We start from the raw sequence: 21691 nt of genomic DNA, 5'->3' as shown, positions 1-21691 counted from the left end.
GAATACGTCGTATTCCCGGGTGCTTGGCGTTGTACCGACGATACCTGCCGTTCCTCGCAGGTGGGGCTCCGTGGATTGGTTCTTGACGGGATGGAGCTCTCCAATCTGAGCAATCGAGCTAGGGTAGGTCCCTGGAGATGAATCTTTGCCATCCATCAGTCTCTGACTGGCGGTGCCCCTGGCTCTGTGAGCTCGAATTCCCCAGATGCACCAATAGGATAACAGCCTTCTGTCGGATGGTGCTTCTTGGAGTGGGTGGGAGTGAACACAATGAAGTCTGGGATTTCACAAAGCTGATGCCAAGTGAGGCTAGCTTGCAGCGCCGCCTTTGTGCATTTCCCTGATCGACCGGGCCATGACAACCGCTATTGAGTCTCCATGACCCCTCGATAGAGCGTAGTGTTGCTCATGATGAGTCGTGTGAGCCATCACAAGCTCAAGAATGCAGAAAGGAATGTCCCCTTCCCACATGCCGACAATGGATATTCATCGTCTCATCCAATGGCTTCTCTATGATTTTTATGCCTGAAAACTCAAGAGGTCCGTTCCCTGGTCCATGAATAGACCACCTCCCCGCATCAGCAGGGACATGCTGGTTTAAGTACAGTCGAGACCCTTCAAGGCTTGTCAAGATGAAAGCATCCATCAGCCTCATGTGCATTGACTACGACGACTTTGTTGACGGAGCTGGGCGATTCGAACAGCCGGTCAGATGATGCCATTGAGAAAGGATCAAGCTGGCCTGGTAAAGTGAGTCGGCCGTGGAGACACAGACCTTGCACTTGTGCCATGTGTGATATGGGTTGCTGAGTTGTCCGAGTGGATAGGCGGGTTGGATAGGAACTGTTTCAGGCAATGTCGCGGCCGTCTTGACCTTGGATGTCGGCGCTTGACAGCTGACAAAAAAGGCAGATGGGATGGATGGTGCCAGTCCCAAGCCACCCATTGACAAGCTTGTCGGATGCTGCCGGGGAGTTTGTTGAGTGCCGTGCGTCAGGGGGACAAGCAGGCAGAGGGCACAGCCGTCTATAAGAAACGTACGATGCAGAAAAGATTCGGGGTTTCCAACGCGGCGAGGATGCCCGTCCCGAGAGGAAGGAAGAGACCCGCTCAGATCTGTAACGAAGCGGATTTAACGGACAAGAAGCTCGAGGCGGTGGGCGTCAAGCGGAAAGGGAGTGCAGGAGAAGCGGGTAAGGCATAGGGCTGCTCCGCCAGTACGGATACGATAATTGCGAGCTGCTGGCTGGCGTACTGTATACAATTGGTGTCGAGAGCAAGTTGAAGAGTTGCTGGTAGTCACAAGGTCTGCTAAAAGCGGCGACGATATAGGTAGAGGGAAGGTGCGAGATGCGGAAAGCGTAAAGCGGCCCCCCCTTCTTTCTTCCCTTCTAGTCGCCGGCCGGTGTACCGTACCGCGTACCGCACCGCAAAGTGGCCTGCTTTTCTAGGTCCCGGAGAGCGACGCACCCGGCCGACTACATCACACCCAGACACGGCCTCTGAATCCCAATTAAACATCGGAGACTAAACCGCGATAGGAATGCACGCGGTGGGGATGATGAGCGAGTGAAAGAAAAATTGGCACCACATGGAATTGAAATGAGAGGCCCAGCAAGCAAATTGATTGACATGGGGAGCTGGCCAAATTGCGAGGTGCCGGTCACCATCTCGGAGCTGGTAGATCAGATCAGTCTCGGCTTGACGGGAAACCGCACTGAGGAGGATCAATTACCTAGTAGAAGAACATGGTTACTCAATTGATGCCCCAGAAAGCTGCAACAGCTTGGTTGAATAGCCGCAAGCCCTGTGCCAAACAGCCCAGTTGAGCGCGCCTCGTTCCTGTGAGGGTGTGTGGCTTTCCGACCTCCCCACCATTCTCAACCATCTAGGTCCACCTCCCGATCCATCTCACGCCCCCCGGTCAGCCACTTTGTTCAGAGAAGTCACGACAGACGTTAATGAAAACAATGTAGATGGGCGACAGTTCTTCTCTTTCTCGCACCAGCAACTTAAATATCTGCCACTGAATTCAAAAACCAAATACTGCACCTATACCGGCATCATCATATTCCCCATCCTACACCTTGCATCCATTTATTCTCCGCTCTTAGCTGCACCCACGGATTCACACCTCACGCCTCACACCTCACCTCGCTCACACCCTGGGACCTTGAACCCCGGAAGGGCCCTCTTTTATTTTTTTCAACGAGCATCTCAACTTGGCTCGTACCCTTCTCGTCTCGGCGCCTGCGGACCACAGCGAGCGACCCTTCTCCAGAAGTAGCACAGAGGGCGGGCAATTACTAACCCTCCCGTTTGGTACCTCCCTGACAAGATACAACACTATTACTTCTGCCCTTCCCCTTCCTCCTCCCTCCTCCCCTCTCCTCCTTTCCCTCCACATCACCCCTCGCTCTACAACACTCCCCGACCGCAGAGAGTGTATCGATTGATTGCTTGAAAGAGTAATCATCGAGGTAGGCCTGGTCCGGTCACCAAGACCAACATCTCAACTTCATAGACGGTCCCCGAACTCGGGTTCGCGACGCGATTCGACTTATTCCCGACCTCGCTTCGATTTGTACCAGTTCAGCCTAGGTTTGACTCTTGCGAGTCGCAATCACCGCTGCAATGGCCGCCGTTAACTCTACCGGAGGCTTCACCTCTGTCCTCGCCAACTCCAAGTATGCGAATGTCGGCATCCCCCCTCAACTCGATTTTGTCATCGATGCTGTTTCCAATGCTGGCATCTGGACCTGGATCGCCACCATCGTCGCTATTTGCGTCGTATATGACCAGAGTGCGTCTTCTACTCTTGTCTACGCCAAAACCGGCATCGCTAACCACGTCCTGTTTTGCAGTTAGCTACATCATGCAAAAGGGTTCTCTTGTTGGCCCCTCGTGGAAGATGCCCTTTATCGGCCCATTCCTCGACTCTATGGATCCCCGATTTGATGGCTACCACGCCAAGTGGGAGAGCGGCCCTCTCAGCTGTGTTTCCATCTTCCACAAGTATGTCGCTACCCCTGCTGGGAAACCAGTCATGATGCCAGGACAAAACTGACATGGTGTGTGTTTTCAGGTTCGTTGTCATTGCGTCCACCCGTGACATGGCCCGTAAGGTCTTCAACTCCCCCGGATATGTCAAGCCCACTGTCGTCGACGTCGCTCCCAAGCTGCTTGGCCACGACAACTGGGTTTTCTTGGATGGCAAGGCCCATGTTGAGTTCCGCAAAGGCCTGAACGGCCTCTTCACCCGCAAGGCCCTCGAGAGTTATCTGCCCGGTCAGGAGGAGTCGTACAACACCTACTTCAAGCACTTCCTGCAGATGACCCAGGAGGCTGGCGGCAAGCCCGTCCCTTTCATGCACGAGTTCCGTGAGGTGATGTGCGCCGTTTCTTGCCGCACCTTTGTCGGCCACTACATCTCCGACGAGGCCGTCAAGAAGATTGCCCATGACTACTACCTCATCACGGCCGCTCTCGAACTTGTCAACCTCCCCGTTATTCTCCCGTGGACCAAGTCTTGGTACGGCAAGAAGGCCGCCGACATGGTTCTCCACGAGTTTTCCAAGTGTGCTGCTAAGAGCAAGGTCCGCATGGCTGCAGGTGGTGAAGTTACCTGCATCATGGACGCCTGGGTTCTGGCCATGGTTCAGTCGCAGCGATGGCGCGAGGCCGACGAGAAGGGCGAGGCCGACGGCATGGAGAAGCCCACTCCCCTCCTTCGCATGTTCAACGATTACGAGATTGCCCAGACTGTCTTCACCTTCCTGTTTGCTTCTCAGGATGCCACCAGCAGCGCCGCCACTTGGCTCTTCCAGGTTACTGCCCAGCGACCCGACGTCCTCGACCGCGTCCGAGAGGAGAACATCAAGGTCCGCAACGGTGATCCCAACGCTGCTATCACCATGGACCAGCTTGAGTCCCTCACCTACACCCGTGCTGTTGTCCGCGAGCTTCTCCGATACCGCCCTCCCGTGATCATGGTCCCCTATGTCACCAAGAAGGCCTTCCCCATCACCGACTCTTACACTGTGCCCAAGGGTAAGTCGATCCTTGACGGATGCACTTGTCCGTGTTTTCTCGACAATAGAAACTGACCGCAATATGACGATAGGCTCCATGCTGATCCCCACCACCTACATGGCTCTCCACGACCCCGATGTGTACGAGAATCCCGACTACTTCGACCCCGACCGCTACTACAAGGGTGATGCCGAGGAGAAGGGCGCCAAGAACTACCTGGTGTTTGGTGTTGGCCCTCACTACTGCCTCGGCCAGGTGTATGCGCAGCTGAACCTGGCTCTCATGATCGGAAAGGCCTCGGTGATGCTCGACTGGAAGCACCACGCTACCCCTCGATCTGAGGAGATCAAGGTGTTTGCCACCATCTTCCCCATGGTACGTGCCATAATTGTGTATTGAAATGGCGCAGTGACTGACATGTTGTAGGATGATTGCCCTCTTACCTTTGAGGAGAGAAAGTGGTAAATGGTGCATAACGAGTGTTGTCTCACGCCTGTGAGACTTTGAACACATCCTTGATTCGACCATCCCTTGGACTGGCCCAAATCGGTGACGAGAGACCACCTGTCTTGGGTTAGGTTGTGGCTCTGGAAAGAAAGAGAACAACAAGGATGGCTAAGAACGGATCAGAAACAGTATCTGGCCTTCGGTTGAACGAAATGCTGCCGGGGTATGGATAAGCCCGGCAGCCACTGAAGCGAGCCTCGAAAAAAAGCTTGACGAGACAAAAAAAAAATGTCTCCAAGACAAGAAGACGAAAAGACATGATGGATATCAGTTGTAATACCCTTTCGGAGTGTATATAGTTGGAGGTTAGGGATTTGGGACCGCAAGGTCATAGAAGCATGATGGTGGCCAGGAACAAGGCCTTTGGACAGCGAATTAAGAAAATGATTTAAACTTGACTTGATAACGATTGTCGATGGGAAAGGACGCCGATAGAAGCCATGGTGGTGCTGAGAGTCTGGTTGAAGTGACGTTAGATCTGGGTCTAGGATGGTCAGCATGGGCTTTGTCCATCATGGTCACGTTACCAGCTCAAGGTCATGGCGAATCCACGTCATGTCCAGCAAAAAAGCAAGCCCCAGTTGTACATATGCGAATTCTATGAAGAATACCTCACCAGAGGTAATATATATCATCTAACTGACCATTCTCCGATAATTGATTTGCAATACACTCCTCATTAGCATCTCTTAGTCGGAATACGCCTTACATCATTCCTATCTCGGCGGGCCCAAGCTCCCCAATTTGGCAAACACCCTTACTAAGGTAGCTTTTCTCAACTTCAACCCATCAACCAGCCCAACTTTGTCGTCCATTCCTCCATCTACGCCGCCTCCCGCACGCTCAATTCCCTCCTGTAAAACCGGCCCGCACATATAACAACCACGGCCATGGCGTCCCGCCGCGCCCTCGTCTCTTCCGCCTTCCGCGCCTCCTCGGCCATCCGCCCCGCGCGGCCCGTCTTCGCCCTCGCCTGCCGAGCAGCAGCAGCTCAGCGCATTCAACCCTGGGTGCCCCGCGCCTCCGTAGCGTCCAGGACCGCTCGGTGGTACTCGACCGAGGACACAGTACCGGGGAGCAAGATTTGGGAGTTTGCTGAGATCAAGAAGCAGGTCGAGGAGGGCAAGGGGGGCAAGGTTGTCATCGTCGGTGCGTTGATCCCCGACTACAATTGAATACCTGAGCTGAATTGTGTGTATGATGTTAGACGTCCGTGAACCCCGCGAGCTCTTCCAGACGGGCAAGATCCCTGGCGCCATCAACATTCCCATCACGAGCGCCGTTCAAAGCTTCCACATCCCCGAAGAGGATTTTGAGGAGATGTACGGCTTCGAGCGGCCCCCCAAGGACGCCGAGCTACTCTTTTACTGCAAGGCCGGTGTGCGCGCGAGGGCTGCTGCCGGGCTGGCTAAGCACGCCGGCTGGGAGAACGTTGGCGAGTATCCCGGTAGCTGGCTGGACTGGGAGGCACAGAACGGACCGGTTGAGAAGGTTGAGAGCAGGGAGGACGGCTATTTGGACAATTCTCAATAAGCCGAGTGTACGAGCCCATGGAAGGTTGAGGTCATGATAATGGAACATCTGACCAAACATGATCGAGAGGACCAATTGAAAGTAAAAGGAAAAAAAGTACCGACCAGATAGAAGCGCCCTCTATTGTACAAACAATGCCAAATGATCTGTTCCCCCATAGACTCCTTTCTGGTCCATCCGTGCCTATCATCTCAAGAGCACACGTTTTCTTACAGGTGTCATTCAAACCCCTTCCTACATTCCACCGCATACATTCTTTTACAAAATGCCCACTTCCCTGACTTAAAACATGCGACCGCCCTTCTTGTCATCGTCTGGTTTACTCGCCACGGGGCTACCATGGGCAAAGAAGAGAATCTTGATGGCAAGCGCCAGACCAGCGTGCAAAACGACCACGACGACAAGCAGGATCTTGCTGACCTGGCGATCGGTGGCGCTGAGCACGGGGTACAGGTTGCGCAGCAGGAAGGCAACCGACATGCCGAAGCCGACGGCGACAAAGACCCAGTTGAGGATAGAGATGGGCGACGAGCTGATGAGGGCGACGGGGATCCAGATGAGGTTGGAGTAGCCGTAGAGGGCCCAGCACTCGAGGAGGTTGGCAGACTCGCTGCCAAAGTAGCGGAGGGCGAGGAAGAGACCCATGGGGATGAAGAGGGTGTAGCCGTAGATCAGACCGGCAGCGCCTGGACCATCATGTTAGCATCCAAGATACAGGGGGGCTTCTTGGCAACAGCAACATACCGCTAAGCAGCTTGAAATCATAGAGGAAAGGCCCCTTTCCAGTGTCGGAGAGGTACTGGCTGATAGTACCACCCAGGAAGAGAATCAAAACCACGGTCGTGGCGATCCAAAAGGGTCCGTACAGGTCAGGGTTGCCCTCGAGCACATCGAGGAAGTTGGCCCGGGGGAACAGCGCGGCCCAGCAGCGCGCAAGCACAGCTGAAGTATCGACATCGAAGAACTGGGCATAGAAGCTCATGGACCAGAGGAAGCGCTTCGACGAGCCCGAGCTGGAAGCTGTAGCTGGCGCAGGGAGGCCGCTTCCTCCGGACGGGGGCTTGCGGGTGTTGGGGTTTGTGTCGTTGAAGTTGGAGGTATGGAACTCGAGGTCTTCTTGGAGATCGGTGTGGCCGAGGTCGCCCTAGATGAAAGAGGAGTCGCGTCAGCTTGGGGATGCATTAGAGTAGAGAGGCGACCAAGAATTGGTGATGCTTGAAGCTTGGTGTAGCTAGAGACACATCATGAAGACGTACCTCATCATCCACATCGACGACGGCGTCGTAACCGGAGCTGGCCATTATGAGCTCAGTTTCCCTCTTTCCCTCTGATCGATCAACTCGAGGAGAATGCGCAAGCAAAGGAGAGGACGCTGGGAGCTCGCGAGAGTTGGACAGTATAACAAGGGAGAGTTGCTGTTAGTGGTCGCTGTCAGCTTCTAATTGGGACAGTTTGGCAGTTGTCGTAATTCAGGAGCGCGCGCGGCGTGTCAGGGGGCCGGGGTTTATCCGGCGCTTCACATGCGCTCCTTCCTGACATCAGTGGATCCAAGGGCAGGCAGCACGGAGACACATTGAGAATTAGAATCGAGGTATGGATATAATTGCGAGGAATTAGATGTTATTCCAGCTGATAATTTGAATACCATTTTTGGTGCTTCAAAAATAAAGAGTTCTTAGATCGCCTCTATGGAGCCCTGTTTCTAGAGTTCATGATCAACCTTGCACCCTTGTTCCCTTGAATACACCTCCAAATCTCCATCACATATCCATCGGCACAGCAGCAACTCGAAGCGTGAATGCATTTATTGCTTTTTTGAGGGGGGGCCCTTGGCTTGGATGCCTTCTGGCACATCTTCATGGGCATCATCTAGAATGTATTGCCTGAGCTGCACATGCTAAAGTAAAAACAACCTGCCTCGTGAACAAAAGAAGGCTCCTCTGTCCCTGCCATCGACCCCGAATGCCAAAACCCAGACGCCACATCCATGGAGATATCGTTTACTTGAGCTTCTTCTTGGGTCGGAGCTGGTTGGTGTGGCCACACTTTCGCTTGCGGCAGTTGGTGGCACGCGGGGGGAGACGAGCCTATGAGGATGTGAGCGCATGTTCTCGGAGCAAGGTCAGTGGTCTCAACGTACGTAGCACTTGCGGCAGATCATCTTGTCGCAGTTGAACTTGGAGGCGAGAGCCTTGAGCGAGGGCTCAATGATACCACCACGGAGACGGAGGACCAGGTGCAGGGTGGACTCCTGTATGTCGCGTAAGCATTTGACCTCTTTTCCAGCACAAAACCCGCAGCCTGGATGATTCATCTCAGCCGCCCATTCCCACGCACCTTCTGGATGTTGTAGTCGGAGAGAGTTCGGCCATCCTCAAGCTGCTTGCCAGCGAAGATCAGTCGCTGCTGATCCGGGGGGATGCCCTCCTTGTCCTGGATCTTGGACTTGACATTGTCAATGGTGTCCGAGGACTCGACCTCGAGGGTGATGGTCTTGCCCGTCAGGGTCTTCACGAAACTGGGTTGCGCTGTTAGTACGGATTTCGGGACGACATTTTCGAAAATTCGGCATCGGCGGGATCGGGCTTACATCTGCACTGCGAGGAAGTCAGTATTCACATCTTCATGGTGTATCTGTGGCCATCACCAGGGGGGTCTACTCACTCTTGACTGATTTTTGTGACGCTGACGATGTGAGGATTGAGAAGCCGAAACTGCGCGCTCAATATTGGTGGGGCGCAACCTTCAAAGGAAAGGAAACCCTAGCGAGTCACGTGAATTTTTGCATCGCACCGCTAAAATGCGAGCCCTGTGTGGGGGCAGGCACAGGCAGGGTGGCCTAACGCCGAATGTGGGACCGCGGCTTAGACGCAGGTCGGAGCTATCATGATGAGCTCATGGTCTTTACAACGACGGAGTAAAACTCCCGAGATTAATGGATGTTTCTATTCCTGAATGGGACCATCTTGTAAAGCATAATATTCTGACTCCCTTCGCTGATCCATCTGCCAAGCCAAAATTCTCTGCTCCAACATGTAAACTGCCTGCACCATCTCATCAAGTGATAAGCCTGCTACATGACCTTGGGTTTCATTAGCTTTAGACTCCTTGAAGTTGTGAGGAATAACTCACTGGCAGCTCTATACAATGCCTGTGCAGTATCTGTCAGGTCTTCCACTGAACGGAAAGCCTCATAGTTCGGCTCCTCTGGGGGACCATCGTCTGAATCCGAGTCCTCTTCCCCAGCGACTTTGATAGCTTGACCAAGGACACGTCGTATCCAGACATCTGTTTCTTGGTCTGTATTTTCACTTGAAGGCGCTTCTATCACTTGGGTCTCCTCGGACGGGAAGAACCTGGTGATTGCCTGATCGTCTATTCCTTGTTAGCCTGCTGTCGTAGATCAACTGCTCGGCCTACCCACTCTTTCTGTCAACCAAGCTTGCAACGTGAGCAAGATATTTGTCAAGTTCCTCCATTGTCATGGATGTGACCTGGTCAACGGTGACGCTGCTGAAATCCGGTTCTTTGCCTGACGCTTGTGACGCATCTACCAGTTTGTTGACGCCTTTCTGCCATTTCGGCCAACTAAACTGGATACTCTGTTCGTTGCCAACTTGGAGCAGGGGCCGGTTTCTTGATAGAGGGAAACATAACTTGGTCGCAACAATAATGGCAGAAAGGATTTGGACTTCGGGATAGTCGAGTAGGAACCGTCGAGGTTTCTCAAGGGGAAGTTGAAGGGAACACTCCATCACTGACAGTAAACTTCTGGCTGTGACGAGTGTCTCAACTAGAAATAGTTAGTAAGAGGGCGGTGACTGAAGCATGGAGAACAAACCTGGCAAAGCCAATTGCCTCACATAATGGACAAGAGTTGGTGTTTCGTTTATGCCTGGAAAGATGATTCCGTAGTTGTGATGATAAGAAAGCGCCAGGTCCATCACAGCGCTGTGAAGATCGAAGCCTTTTAGAGATGAGCGAAGGGGTAGCTTGAGTGCTTTTGTATAAGCAGAAGGTAGACGGTCTTGCATCTCTTGTTGTAGATCATAATACTGAGAGGTTCGTCAACACTTAGTCTAAGCATCGCGGACCCCGTCACTTACTGCTCTCTTGTAAGGCATATGGCCATTGTTGACCCAAAGACATAGCTCTCCGATCCCCGTTGGTATTCTTAGGAGTAAACATCCCAAGTAACATAGGGCAAGCGTGTCGAGCATCCTGGGCATAGGCCAATCTGGCCCCCTCTCTGGGTCCCAGCTCTGAGCTCTCGAAGCTGACTTGGTCGATGGGTCACTCTTCTCATTGCTTGTTGGATGCGAACTGAACATCTCCAAGTCGGCTGCTGGGGCGTCATCGATGACAAGCGAGCTGGAACCGCGGGTGCGAAGATCCCATAGGTCGCGCACCACAGTCTCGAGCTCCTCGCGATGCCCCTTCTCCTTTATGAGCCATAGCAGTTGGTTCCTCAGGATTAGCTGTAAGGATTCGAGAAAGAGATTCTTTCCTGCCTGGCCCGTGAGATGTCGTAGCTCCTTTTCCTTGGTCTCCTTCTCGCGCCTCGCAACGCTTCCCATCTTGCCCGCATCTTGCTCATCGCCCATGTCAAACTGGACAAAGCCCTGTTCTCAGTGTCAGTATATGTGCTTCTCACGAGACTCGAAACTGGCGCCGTACCTCAACCTGGTGTCCATTGGAGCAGAACCGTAGACCATTCTCCAGGTACCATTTCCGAGCACCACATTCTGGGCATCTCTCCCCTCGGGGGAATTTGCGAAGGTCTCGCCGCTCATCCATGGCTTGCTATGAGTTTAGCATGGCGATAATATGGGTTGAAGTGGTGAGGCGTTGAGGTACGAGGGCGCGTTTCACGGTGAAATTTGCTTGTCTTGAGAAAAAGTTATCCAGCTCGGAATTCTCGCTTGCCACTGTTTGCTAGCATGGTGACTACCTTTCACGACAAAGACGAAATAAACCTTCCCTGGAGGTAGGTAATTTCAACAGCAGCACTCATTTGAATCTCCCCAAATCAATATCAACTTATCAATCTGATCTTTTTTGCCTCTACTCGCATGCTCTCAGATCTGACAAGGGTCGCTTGTGTGGATCAACCAGCGGCCCCGACTACACCGAACTCACATCCGCTCAATTTCAAATCATCACACAAAATTCACACGAGCACTTCACATAAATCTCCAAGAAACAATCCTGTCAAGGTTTTAACAGCCTTCTATCGGACAGATGTTTGTCAACTCCAAAGCTCTCCCATTTTTTTTTTCTCTCATAAAGTTGCCGCTACGAATTCGTGACATGATGGCATGTGCAGCTTGTGAGCTAGGAACAAAGGGAAATAGTTTTGAGCCAAAAGGCTCGGGTGTCAAGGATTGCCGTTTATCATAACCAGCAGACAATCCTGTCCAGATAGAATCCTTCTGCGCAACGCCCAACTCATGGCCCATGGATATTGATGCGCCAAGATTTCATCAAAAAAAGGGATCCCCCAGTCTATCTCATCTTTCGATGGCGTTCCGAGGGGCCAGGGACCACTTCAAGTCGGGTGCGGATTAAAGGTTAGGCGATTTAGTTCTGGCCGGGAGCCTCCTTGGCCTCAACGGCGGCCTCCTCACCCATGGAGGTAAGGATGACGACGTCTAAGAACGGGGGTTAGGAGATATTCCGATACAAGAATTGTGGGCTACTCACTGGTGTCCTTCTCGTCAATCTTGAAGAGCTTGTTGATCTTGTCGCCAATCTCACCGTCGGGCATCTTGACGTCGTCCTTGGTGTCACCATCATCGTTCATGAGGGAAAGGAAGCCATCGTCGGAGATGTCGAGCTGTTGCGCATCTTGGTTAGCTTTGCGTTCGGAAATGGCCGGGGTCAAAGCTCGCTCTTGGAGGGGGAGGGAGGGGTTGTTGTTCCCCCTCCCCTGTTGGGAGCGAGCGGGGCAAGGGTTCACGCACCAGCTGGAACTCGCGGCGGGTGACGTTGGGAACGTCCATGTTGTGGGTGGAAGGGCAAAGATCCTCGTACTTCTTGCCGGTGAAGATGTCGAGAGCGACGAGATGGACCTTGGCGTGACCGTGCTTGCCGGTCTTGGAGGTGGACATGTCGACAATCTTGCAAGGGCGGTTCTTGATCACGACAAACCCGTTCTTTCGCAGAGCAGAGCACTGCATGGGGTAGGTGAGCGAGGCACCGGCGTCGGCCGACTCGAAGGTAACATCATGATGCTGCGGAGTAGGAAAACACGGCAATTAGCAAAATTCTCGACCCAAGATGACAGTGATGGCTGAGATGGAATAGCGCTCGCCGGCGATGGCCCGCTGATGGCTGGTGAAGGCAGCGTCGAGAGCAGTATTGTATCGTGGGGCACGAGTCACAATGCGGGGTGGACATCGCCAGGCGAAAAATGGGCGCAAGGGCAGAAATTCGTGGGCGCGTGCGCCTGGACCTAGGAAAGCGCACGAGGCGGAATAGAACTCACATCGTCAGCCATTGTGAAGGGATTTGACAAGAAACCGAGGTCTTGAAGAAGAGAAAGGAGTGAGGGAGAGGAGGAAGGGATTGGATGGCTCGAAAAAAGTTGAGAGTGGGATGGAGAGAAGAAGAAAGAGGAAAGGGCCAAACTCGGGGAGAAGAGAGATGGAGGGGGCAAGAAAAGGTGCGAGGCCCTCGACGGAATTTTTTTCTCGGCGCTGTGATTGGGCGTCAATGGGCGCGGCAGTGGACACGCATTTGTAGGCTGTGGATGGATGGACGGACGGACTCTACCGATGGGATGCCAAAATTAATTAGGACTGGATCAACCTCTCTGCTCTTTGGCCGCTGAGTCTTTGCCCGTGTGTCTTCTTTTGCAGGTGAGGGCGGGGAGGGGTCTGGAGCCTCGATGGAGCTCTCTCGCAGCCAGCCTGGTCACTCACAGCCCGCTTTGCCCCTCCAAGCAGCCAGCCCAGGGAGCCTGGAGGGCTGGGAGAGAGGGGTCCCTGTTTCCAGGGCATCTATCCGCTGGAACCATTGGCGGCGGGGTGGAGCGGAAGCCGCCTGAGCGAGCGTTAATTTGCCGCCCGGACAGTCAGCCCGGTCTTGTTTCCTGTATGTACTTGATGTCGCCGGCCAGTCCAGCTTCCGGCGGCGGGGTTGAACTGAAAGGTAAACATTGCCGGAGCCAGTCACACGGCGGGGTTATTCTGTACAGAGTAATTCCAACGTCAGGTAGACCTGAAAGAAAAAAAACAAACCACGGGGCAGGGGGATTCGGATTCGGATTGAAAATAGCAATGCAATGAATGCCCTTGGCGGCAAACCCTTCAGCTCCGGATGCATCTGCCGTGCCTTGCTTGCTTGGTCAACCACAAATGGTCACGAGAGTCCACACTCGAATGGTTGGATGCTTCCTTGCTTTGCCAGTCCAAACAAACCAAGCACTCAAACACACAACGCACAACGACGGCGGCGGTCATCAAGGCGTCAAGGTCCGCAGGGGGTGTCCATTTACTAAACCTCATGCAACTGCAGCAGGTGCTCACGCGGGGAGCATTGCCTCCTGTCATCCTCGCTCCCCCTCCCTCCCTTCGCACAAAACCTGTCTCATCGATACCCGATGGATGCTCTCGTGGCGCGGGGTCACACTCAGAATCATCCTTGAAATGCGCCGCGACTTGCAGCTTGCCTTCCGAGAAAACCCATCCCATTGCCGCGACAACGGATGTACATACTACCACGTACATGTAGTATTGCCATGGATGAGGGTCCCGCCTGCAAGACAGGCTGCAGCATCATTCATCATCCGCAGCGTCCGCGAAGCAGATGAAGCTTTCTCGTGGCGTCTCCATCTTTTTATGCTGCATCTCGGGTGTCAGTTCTTTGTGCGTGCGCTTAGAGAGACCCCACTTGGCCTGTGGCGCTTGTGGTGTTTTCTGTGGCGGGTCTCGGAAGGCCGAGAACCTGTCCGACCTGGCCCATGGAGCTCAAGCCACACGAGGCAAGCTGGGGATGTGGCTCAACAACTCCTTATCCTCTGTCCAATCACATGTCCTTCAAGCTGGCCGTTGACAGCCTCGCTTGCAAGCTGGCGACAAGCTGCTGACCCTTTTGCGCCCAGCACAGCCTTGCGAACTCATCTCACCCTTGGACTCGTCGACAGCCCTATCGATACCGATGAACAATGCCTTGGTCCTGAATCGAGTCCTTAGCTTCGTCGAACAAACCTCTCCTCTTCTGCCCGTCCTCATCGCCGCCGTTCCTCCGTCGCCATGTGGCTCGACCGACTGGCTGGAGGGCCGGCCAGCAACCCCGGACCCTCCACTCCCCAGCCCGGGAACAGAGCATATTCGCCGCTGCCCCGGAGGACTTCGAGTTCCTTGAGCCCATATATCACATCCCAACGTGGCGGTGTCTCTCCCCGTGGCTCTTCGCTGTCCCTCGTCTCCAATGATTCCTCCTCATCCCTCCTATCCTCGTCGCGAAGACCGAACGGCTCCAACCTCAGGCAAACCTCCACCATCGAGACGGGACCAGACTCTCTTGAAGTATTAGAGACATTGCTGGCCAGATTCTCGACAGACAGCGATTCAGCGACAAAGCAAAAGTCCATAAGCCAGGATGATATTGACTTCGAAGCGGACTTTGGAGGCCTATCGTTAAAGGAGCTAGCTGCGTCGCAAGCCCCTGAGCCGGCCACCTTCAACACGCGCAAGCCGCAAACCGCAGAAGAGAGTATGTTGTAGCTCTGCGACGGAGAATCATGGACTAAGACTGTTCCCCAGGCGAGAATGAACGATCCAAGCTTGAGGATCTCCATCGGTCAATAGAAGCATGTGACGACGTCCTCAACTCGGTCGAGATCAACCTGGCGAGTTTCCGCAATGATCTTGCTACAGTATCGGCCGACATCGAGTCTCTGCAAACCCGATCGACAGCTTTGAATAGGAGACTAGAGAATCGGAAACAGGTTGAAAAGGCTCTGGGACCCCTGGTCGAGGAGCTGAGCCTGTCTCCGGAAGTCATCTCAAAGATCTCTGAGGGGCACATCGACGAGACATGGGCCAAGATGCTCGCAGAGCTGGATCGGAAAACTGCTTCTTTCAAGAAGAAGTCTGAGACGAGGCCAAGTAAGGCGGCCAAGGATCTTGAACCGATCTTGGAGAAACTCATACTCAAGGTACGAATGCGACCCAATGCTCGCAGTATCCCTGCTGACCCAACTAGGCCATTGAGCGCATTCGCGACTTTATCGTCGCTCAGATCAAGGCTCTGCGATCGCCTCACATCAATGCGCAGATCATCCAACAACAGAACTTTCTCCGTTTCAAAGACCTGTTCACCTTTCTTCACAAGCATCATCCTACCCTTGCCAATGAGATCGCCTTGGCGTACATGAACACGATGCGATGGTACTACCTCAATCAGTTCACCCGGTATGAAAAGGCACTTGGCAAGATAAAACTACACATCCTGGATAAGAACGACACACTCGGTCACGAGGACATAACTCGCAAGGCCACCGTCCTCTCGAGCTCCCGGGCTCCAGGTCCACCCCATGACGCTTTCAACCTTGGCCGTCGCATCGACCTCCTCAAGACCAACAGTCAAGCCGCCCTGTCCTCGTACCTCGCCGAGGAGGACCAGTCGACACACTACCTCGAGGTCCCCTTCCGCAACTTTAACCTCGCTCTCATCGACAATGCCACTGCCGAATACACCTTCATGGCCACCTTTTTCTCACCCGCCTTGTCCTTTGGCCAGATCTCAAAGAACTTCAACTATGTCTTTGAACCCACCTTTGAACTCGGCCAGACCCTCTCTAGGTCTCTCGTCGGAGAATCCTACGACGCCCTCGGCCTGCTCCTCTGCATCCGCCTCAACCAGCACTTTGCCTTTGAGCTCCAGCGCCGCAAGGTCCCCGCTGTTGATGGCTACATCAACGCCACCACCATGCTCCTATGGCCTCGCCTTCAGGTCATCATGGATCGTCATTGCGACTCGGTCCGCCACCTAACCAACGCTGTGCCCTCGAAGCCCAATCGCGCGGACCAGGCAAAGCTGTCCGCTGCGCCTCACGTTGTGACGCAGCGCTTCGGCCAGTTGCTCCATGGTTTCTTAGCCCTCAGCGCTGATGCCGGTGATGATGGGCCCGTCGTTGCTAGTCTTCGCCGTCTACGTTCTGAGGTGGAGACCTTCCTCGGTCGCCAGGCCGAGTCATACGGCGACAAGCGCAAGAGTGGGCGCTTCCTCTACAACAACTACTCTCTCATACTCACCATCATTAGCGACGAGAGCGGGACGCTGGCCGAGGAGCAGCAGGAGCACTTTGAGGAGCTCAAAGCTCAATTCCAGGAGGCAGCCTAGAGGGTCTTTGTGATATCTGGAGAGGGAAAAGACGGGTTAACGGGAGCATGAGGATTTGCGAACCCCATTGCTGATTTGAGCGTAATCATGGGAAGATATTTGTATGGCGTCTCGGTGAAGATGACGGGTCTCGTGCTAGACGGAGCTTGCCCCTTTTTTATTTATAAAAGTCTATGACCATCCGGAATGAACACACACACTCACACACCAGTTTTGCCCAGATTCTATGCCACATTGTACCCCAACCCTAGCCAATCCCAAGAAGAAGAAGAAGCAAAGTAGAAGTTATACAGTCAACGAAACAAAGCTCGACTGTTTATCGAGAGAAGAAGGCCGCGGTTTGATGCATAATGGCGGGGTTGCGGCGAAGGTAGATGGCCAAAGCACCCACCATGAGAGCCATACCGATAGCCTTTGCTGGGCGCCGGTAAGACCACAGTGCCGACTTGACACGGTCTTGCATTTCCGCCCATTGGAGCTCCCGGAGCTGCTCCTCAAAGAGCTCCTCGCCGTCTTCCATCGTCTGCCTCGCACAGGCCTCGACATCGCGGGCCGTCTTGAGAGCACTGGAATCTGATATCTGTCTCCAGTACCGAAGTGTTTCGGGGGGATGACGTTCAAAGAGCTGTGCCGACTTGACCACGAGCTCGTCCAAGTCCATCTTGGAGGGAACCTTGCCAAGGATGACGTGTAGCATGTCCGGCTCGTCGATCTCGAAGATCTCTCGCCGGCGGTCCAAGATGATTTGAGCAAATACGTACACGCTGAAGACGGGTTCCCGAGCTAGGAAAACGTCAAACAGACGGACGATGTCTCGATAACCCTCAATGTTGTGGGCATACATGGTTAGGGTGCCTGCGAGGGCATAGAAAGGCTCGACGCCCGAGAGGTGTCGTCGCAGCTTTGGATCGGCAGCATGAAGGATGTCGGGAAGAAGGCGTAGTTGAGCGGTTGTTGGGCCCAGATTCGGCAGCATGAAGTCACGTATCCTCAGGACGGAGAGGCGGGCAAGCACACGAGCCCTCCATGGCGGTGCCAGCACCAGCAACAAGACCTGGGAAATATCGTGATAGCCTTGGAAATAGCACAAGTAAGGGTACCGACGGAGAACTTCGGTGATGAGGGAGGATAGCTCTGACTTGTGCAGACTCAACTCTGCATCGGACACATCTATCACCGCATTAGTCCCATGCTCTCATTGTGATCCTCAGAGAAACAAGAGGCGGATACATACTGTTTGGGTAGTAAATGAAAGAACGGTTGACGTCAAGCTGAACCTGATCTTCATCGCGATGACGAGGCAAATCTTTCCAGTCTGCAGAGGCATCCTGTGACGAGGCTAGATCCTCTTGGCAACTAGAAGGGGCATCGAGACCGAGCAATATGGGCCCTAGTAGACGTCGTGTAAGTATGGAGTACGGATACTAGGAAGGCAGTGGCTCCAGCCGGAAATAAGACAGACATACAGGCTTGCCTGCGCAAGACATCCGACAGGAATCCACCTCTGGCTTCAGCTAGGGATCGCAGACGGCCAATGTCTTTCCATCTGCAGGCGTCGAGAATCTCGGCGGCTTTGGGATCCGACAAGGCATCGTCTTGGCTGCGGTCGTGGCTGGAGCCGGCATATGATCCCGATCTTGACCTGGAGTTGAGGCTGCTGCTGCTGGTGCGACTGATGGCGGCCGGAGTCTGGCGGCCGCTGACCGAGGGCGACGGCGATTGCGATTGCGCTGGGGGATCTCCTCGACGGGGATTGTCCATGGCTGGGTCCATCAGAGCATGAGCGGGCAAATGGTGTGTCAGGAAAAACAAAAAGGTGGATGTGGACGGATGGGGGAGGGATATCGGACGGATGCAAAAATGAATGGACTGGAAGCCAATTCACACCATGGCCGAGAGACAGAACGGTCTGGTCTGGCCTGGCTCAGATCCGATATAGGTAGTTTAGTCCCCCCTGCTTCAGAGTTTTTCCTCCTGCTTCCCTAAAACGAAATGAAATGTGACGAATCTGGGTTCTGCTGTTGATGAGCTTGGGCGTCGTCGTCGCAAGGGGCCAGACAGAGAGTGATTCGTGTCACTTGCTGTGTGAGTGAAGCACGAGAGTGTTGCAGAAGCTTCTCTTAGTGGCTGCGTTGGAAGGTTGATCCCTGCCCAGCTGATGCAAGCTTAGTACGTACCTGCCCAACTCCCACGTCGACTTTCTCTGCCTCGACCACGATTTGTAGTTTCATTTGTTCATATCAGATGCATTCATGGATTCATCAATTGCTTCAACTCTAAATCTCATGTTTATTACGTACTCAGAGACATGATCAAGCCTATCGTCGATGCTCTTGCTGATAATGGGTGGCCTCCCACCTGCTTCAGCCACAACTCCTCCCTCATTTTAAAATGCGTCACGGATATCCGTCAATGGATGCGTCTCGGGGGTCGGGCTGATCGCAGCATGGGGGTGACGGGGGATTGGAAAAGTAATATGGAAGGGCTAACTACCTATTTGGACAATTACACGGCCTAGGTGATTGGGCTGAGACATGCCATGTTGCCTTTCTTTGCCTTGGGACTCTATGCTCTGTGTCCATGATAGAAACCCTTTGTCTGGCGATCCAATCTTGTTACTATCTCCAAGGTTGCGACGTTAGAATCCTAGTCCGATGGGTTTCGGCCCATGACCTTCTGAGACAGCAAAGGCACTCTGAAGAATGACTGATATGTGCTTCATGTTCCCCGGTTCTAGAGTTGTCGGACGCAGCGAATCAGAAGAGACCTGCGAACCGGAAACATCATGGGTCGCAGATCGCCAGCGGTCAATGCCCAAGCGTCCATCCGCCCCCACAGACCTCTCCCACATTGTCTTGCCGCCTTATAGGTTGTTTAGCCGTCGTAGCGACACTCGACCCCTTGGAGCTAAGGTAGTCCTCACATTACAGAGAACGTCGTCGAATAGTTTCTGATGACCTGTCAGGTGTCAAGTCGGGAGGAGCAAAAACTCTCCTAGCTTGGCTTGGCAGAGTTGACAGCTCGCGTTACACAGGCGACCTCCATTCTGTTTCTGTTTTACAGCATATCATCGAGACAGGTGAAGCTGGGAGGAGGAGGAAAGCGTAGCGCCTTTGACTCGTGCCTTTTGTTGGAGTCTTCAATAACGGTCTCGGGTACGAGTCATTCGGCTAGCATTCCGTTCCTGGCGAGATATTAACAGGATGACGGACAAGAGATCTAAAAGACTGGCGAAGGAACTATCGAATCCTTGTCGATACTCGACTCCACCAACTGGGCTACAGTTTCGATCTGGACCATGGTCATCTGGCCCCGACCCTGTTGCAACGATGGGATGGGGGTGTTGTGGGCTACACAAAGCTGGCTGGCATGCCCTGGCCACACTGGTCTTCTTTCTCACCTTCCTAAAGACCTCTTGGTTCTTGAAAATGCAGCCACCGGACCTCACGAGGGTGCACAGCAGATAGCCGCGCTCCTGTTGTTCTCACCAAGCGAGACCGGCTTCCACACGCCCGGTGCCGATACCCATAGGATAAACTATTGCCAACTACGACAGTCCTGTTGTTTTATGTTTCATATAGATATCCTGATATAGACAGATCTAGGAGATGACACGGTAAAGATGCGATGGTGACTTGCTCTCGGCTTCAGCTCACAACACCAGAGTGCGGCAACCAACAGTCTCACAACTCACGGAGCGTGCCTCCTGAGACGCCAAAGACAACCGAGACCAGAGGAAAAAGCACAAAAGCCGTGACCAGAGCCGACAGACGTCATCACGAGAGAAGCCACAACCTTGGCGAGGCAAGTCGGTGTGACAGCAGGACATGCATGTTCTGCGGGAGAGTGACAAGAAGCAAATGCGTTGGTTGGCCTGGAGAGACCGGTCAATGACGGCAAGGACATTTCACAGCCTCTCTGGGATCGGGTGGCAGATCCGGCATTCCGATCTCGGCGGATGCGGGCTTCGATTGCCTGTTTATACCCATAGTTAGTTAAATAGGTTGCTAAGAATAGTTGTATATTCTATCCGTGGGAGTGCGGTGTAAGATACTGGTCCAACGAGCAACGTTTCTCAGAACACCAACTACCCGTCGAAGCACAAACGGTTCCAGGTTTGACCAAGGACAAGCAGACCTTGCTACTGACACAGGGTGAGACGTGCGTGAAGGCATGCTGCATGAAGGGATTGTAGGATCCGATCACCTCCACGACAGCAGGGGTTGCGAACGATGCTTACAGCTGCGCGACTCACCGGGGGCTCAATCCGCCCCAGGAGCGCATCCCCCAGCTACCAAGGTCCTGGTTCTTGGGCATCCATTCGGGGGATTCGAAAGCAGGCTGCCGGCTGGCTGACTGCTTGCATAGTAATGACGCGTTCCATAAGATCATCCATAATGTGCACTGCGTCTTGTTCTGGATACCGAGAAGCTGGTGTTTGTGGATGGTCCGGTTGTCCAGTCGAAATCTTCCGAGGCTCGATGATGCTGCTCCTTTGTGAGCTCGGGTATCGGATCGTCACGGTATCTACGGGGAACGGGAAAGCTGGCAGGGATCCAGGGTTGAATTTGGAAGGTGCACAAGGAGAGGATTCTTCAGCCGCAGCGCAGCGGTCTTTGTGGCATGCTGGACGTTTGGTGTGTTTGCTAGGTAGGTAGGTGGTGGTTGAGGATCCATCTCGCGGTTGGGGGTTGGGCTTTGTGGGTGTGCAATCTTGGTGGTGGAAGCTGGTGCAGGCTGGCTGGTGCAAGCCTCAGTGGAGGCAGCTCTCCACCGCCCTTGGTGCACCACAGGTACTTCGGCGCCACGTCGCAGGTACACCAATGTTTCATTGCGAATTTGAGTGCAATGGATCCATCCATCCATGGGTTGGGGGGCATCCAGAGGACCGAAGCACCAAGCCTCCAAGGAAACCTGCAGCCAGCCTGTCCGCTTTTCAGCACGTTCCTCGAACTGCCTGGCCTCTCTGCCAGCCCACCCGCTATTGTCACCGAGGGTGCGCTGTACTCGGTACCTTCCTAACCCGTGGACGGCGGGTGCTGTCGGGCGCTAGAATCTGAGGTGCCTCTAAATCTCACACTTCCCGCCCATCCACATGGAACCTCTCTCAGCAGTATCAGGCCTCAGACAAACTGCAATCCTTCCATCACGTTTCCGTTTCTGGTGGCAGAATCATTCATACCGCGAGCGTCGTCACCTGGTTGATTCTGTGCCTGCCTCCGCGAGTGTTCTGTCCAACGACAGTCACAGCCGCCCTGATCAATAGTCG

The 21691-nt window shown here is 53.8% G+C and overlaps 7 protein-coding genes across 7 annotated transcripts; 3 read left to right on the top strand and 4 right to left on the bottom strand.

Annotated features, from left to right (window-relative positions):
* Positions 1 to 2634: 2634 nt before the first annotated feature.
* On the top strand, positions 2635 to 4497 carry NCS54_01269600 (Hypothetical protein; the record flags this gene model as incomplete). The annotated part of the gene is made up of 5 exons (XM_053157922.1): positions 2635 to 2803; positions 2865 to 3015; positions 3086 to 4050; positions 4124 to 4407; positions 4459 to 4497. 5 exons carry the CDS (start codon positions 2635 to 2637, stop codon positions 4495 to 4497), a joined length of 1608 nt encoding a protein of 535 aa, XP_053013897.1.
* A 932-nt stretch (positions 4498 to 5429) lies between these two features.
* On the top strand, positions 5430 to 6072 carry NCS54_01269500 (Rhodanese domain-containing protein; the record flags this gene model as incomplete). The annotated part of the gene is made up of 2 exons (XM_053157921.1): positions 5430 to 5688; positions 5747 to 6072. The coding sequence occupies 2 exons, from the start codon at positions 5430 to 5432 to the stop codon at positions 6070 to 6072; spliced, it is 585 nt and encodes a 194-aa protein (XP_053013896.1).
* Positions 6073 to 6354: 282 nt separating this feature from the next.
* On the bottom strand, positions 6355 to 7373 carry NCS54_01269400 (Protein YIP; the record flags this gene model as incomplete). Its single annotated transcript, XM_053157920.1, has 3 exons — positions 6355 to 6758; positions 6817 to 7216; positions 7329 to 7373. The coding sequence occupies 3 exons, from the start codon at positions 7371 to 7373 to the stop codon at positions 6355 to 6357; spliced, it is 849 nt and encodes a 282-aa protein (XP_053013895.1).
* Positions 7374 to 8072: 699 nt separating this feature from the next.
* Positions 8073 to 10869, bottom strand: NCS54_01269300 (Polymerase i core factor subunit; the record flags this gene model as incomplete). Its single annotated transcript, XM_053157919.1, has 9 exons — positions 8073 to 8159; positions 8213 to 8323; positions 8410 to 8590; positions 8663 to 8669; positions 9205 to 9447; positions 9497 to 9865; positions 9914 to 10127; positions 10179 to 10694; positions 10750 to 10869. 9 exons carry the CDS (start codon positions 10867 to 10869, stop codon positions 8073 to 8075), a joined length of 1848 nt encoding a protein of 615 aa, XP_053013894.1.
* Positions 10870 to 11652: 783 nt separating this feature from the next.
* NCS54_01269200 (Eukaryotic translation initiation factor 5A) lies at positions 11653 to 12709 on the bottom strand (the record flags this gene model as incomplete). The annotated part of the gene is made up of 4 exons (XM_053157918.1): positions 12560 to 12709; positions 12036 to 12305; positions 11776 to 11908; positions 11653 to 11723 (listed from the first exon to the last, which is right to left on the bottom strand). The coding sequence occupies exons 1-4, from the start codon at positions 12569 to 12571 to the stop codon at positions 11653 to 11655; spliced, it is 486 nt and encodes a 161-aa protein (XP_053013893.1). The 5' UTR covers positions 12572 to 12709.
* A 1618-nt stretch (positions 12710 to 14327) lies between these two features.
* Positions 14328 to 16422, top strand: NCS54_01269100 (Hypothetical protein; the record flags this gene model as incomplete). Its single annotated transcript, XM_053157917.1, has 3 exons — positions 14328 to 14790; positions 14841 to 15235; positions 15283 to 16422. 3 exons carry the CDS (start codon positions 14328 to 14330, stop codon positions 16420 to 16422), a joined length of 1998 nt encoding a protein of 665 aa, XP_053013892.1.
* Positions 16423 to 16738: 316 nt separating this feature from the next.
* NCS54_01269000 (Rab-GAP TBC domain-containing protein) lies at positions 16739 to 18195 on the bottom strand (the record flags this gene model as incomplete). Its single annotated transcript, XM_053157916.1, has 3 exons — positions 16739 to 17592; positions 17657 to 17812; positions 17889 to 18195. 3 exons carry the CDS (start codon positions 18193 to 18195, stop codon positions 16739 to 16741), a joined length of 1317 nt encoding a protein of 438 aa, XP_053013891.1.
* Positions 18196 to 21691: the final 3496 nt, after the last annotated feature.

This window comes from Fusarium falciforme, chromosome 10, assembly GCF_026873545.1.
Source record: "Fusarium falciforme chromosome 10, complete sequence".
NCBI classification, from domain to species: domain Eukaryota; kingdom Fungi; phylum Ascomycota; class Sordariomycetes; order Hypocreales; family Nectriaceae; genus Fusarium; species Fusarium falciforme.
This window is presented reverse-complemented; position numbering and strand designations above follow the sequence as displayed.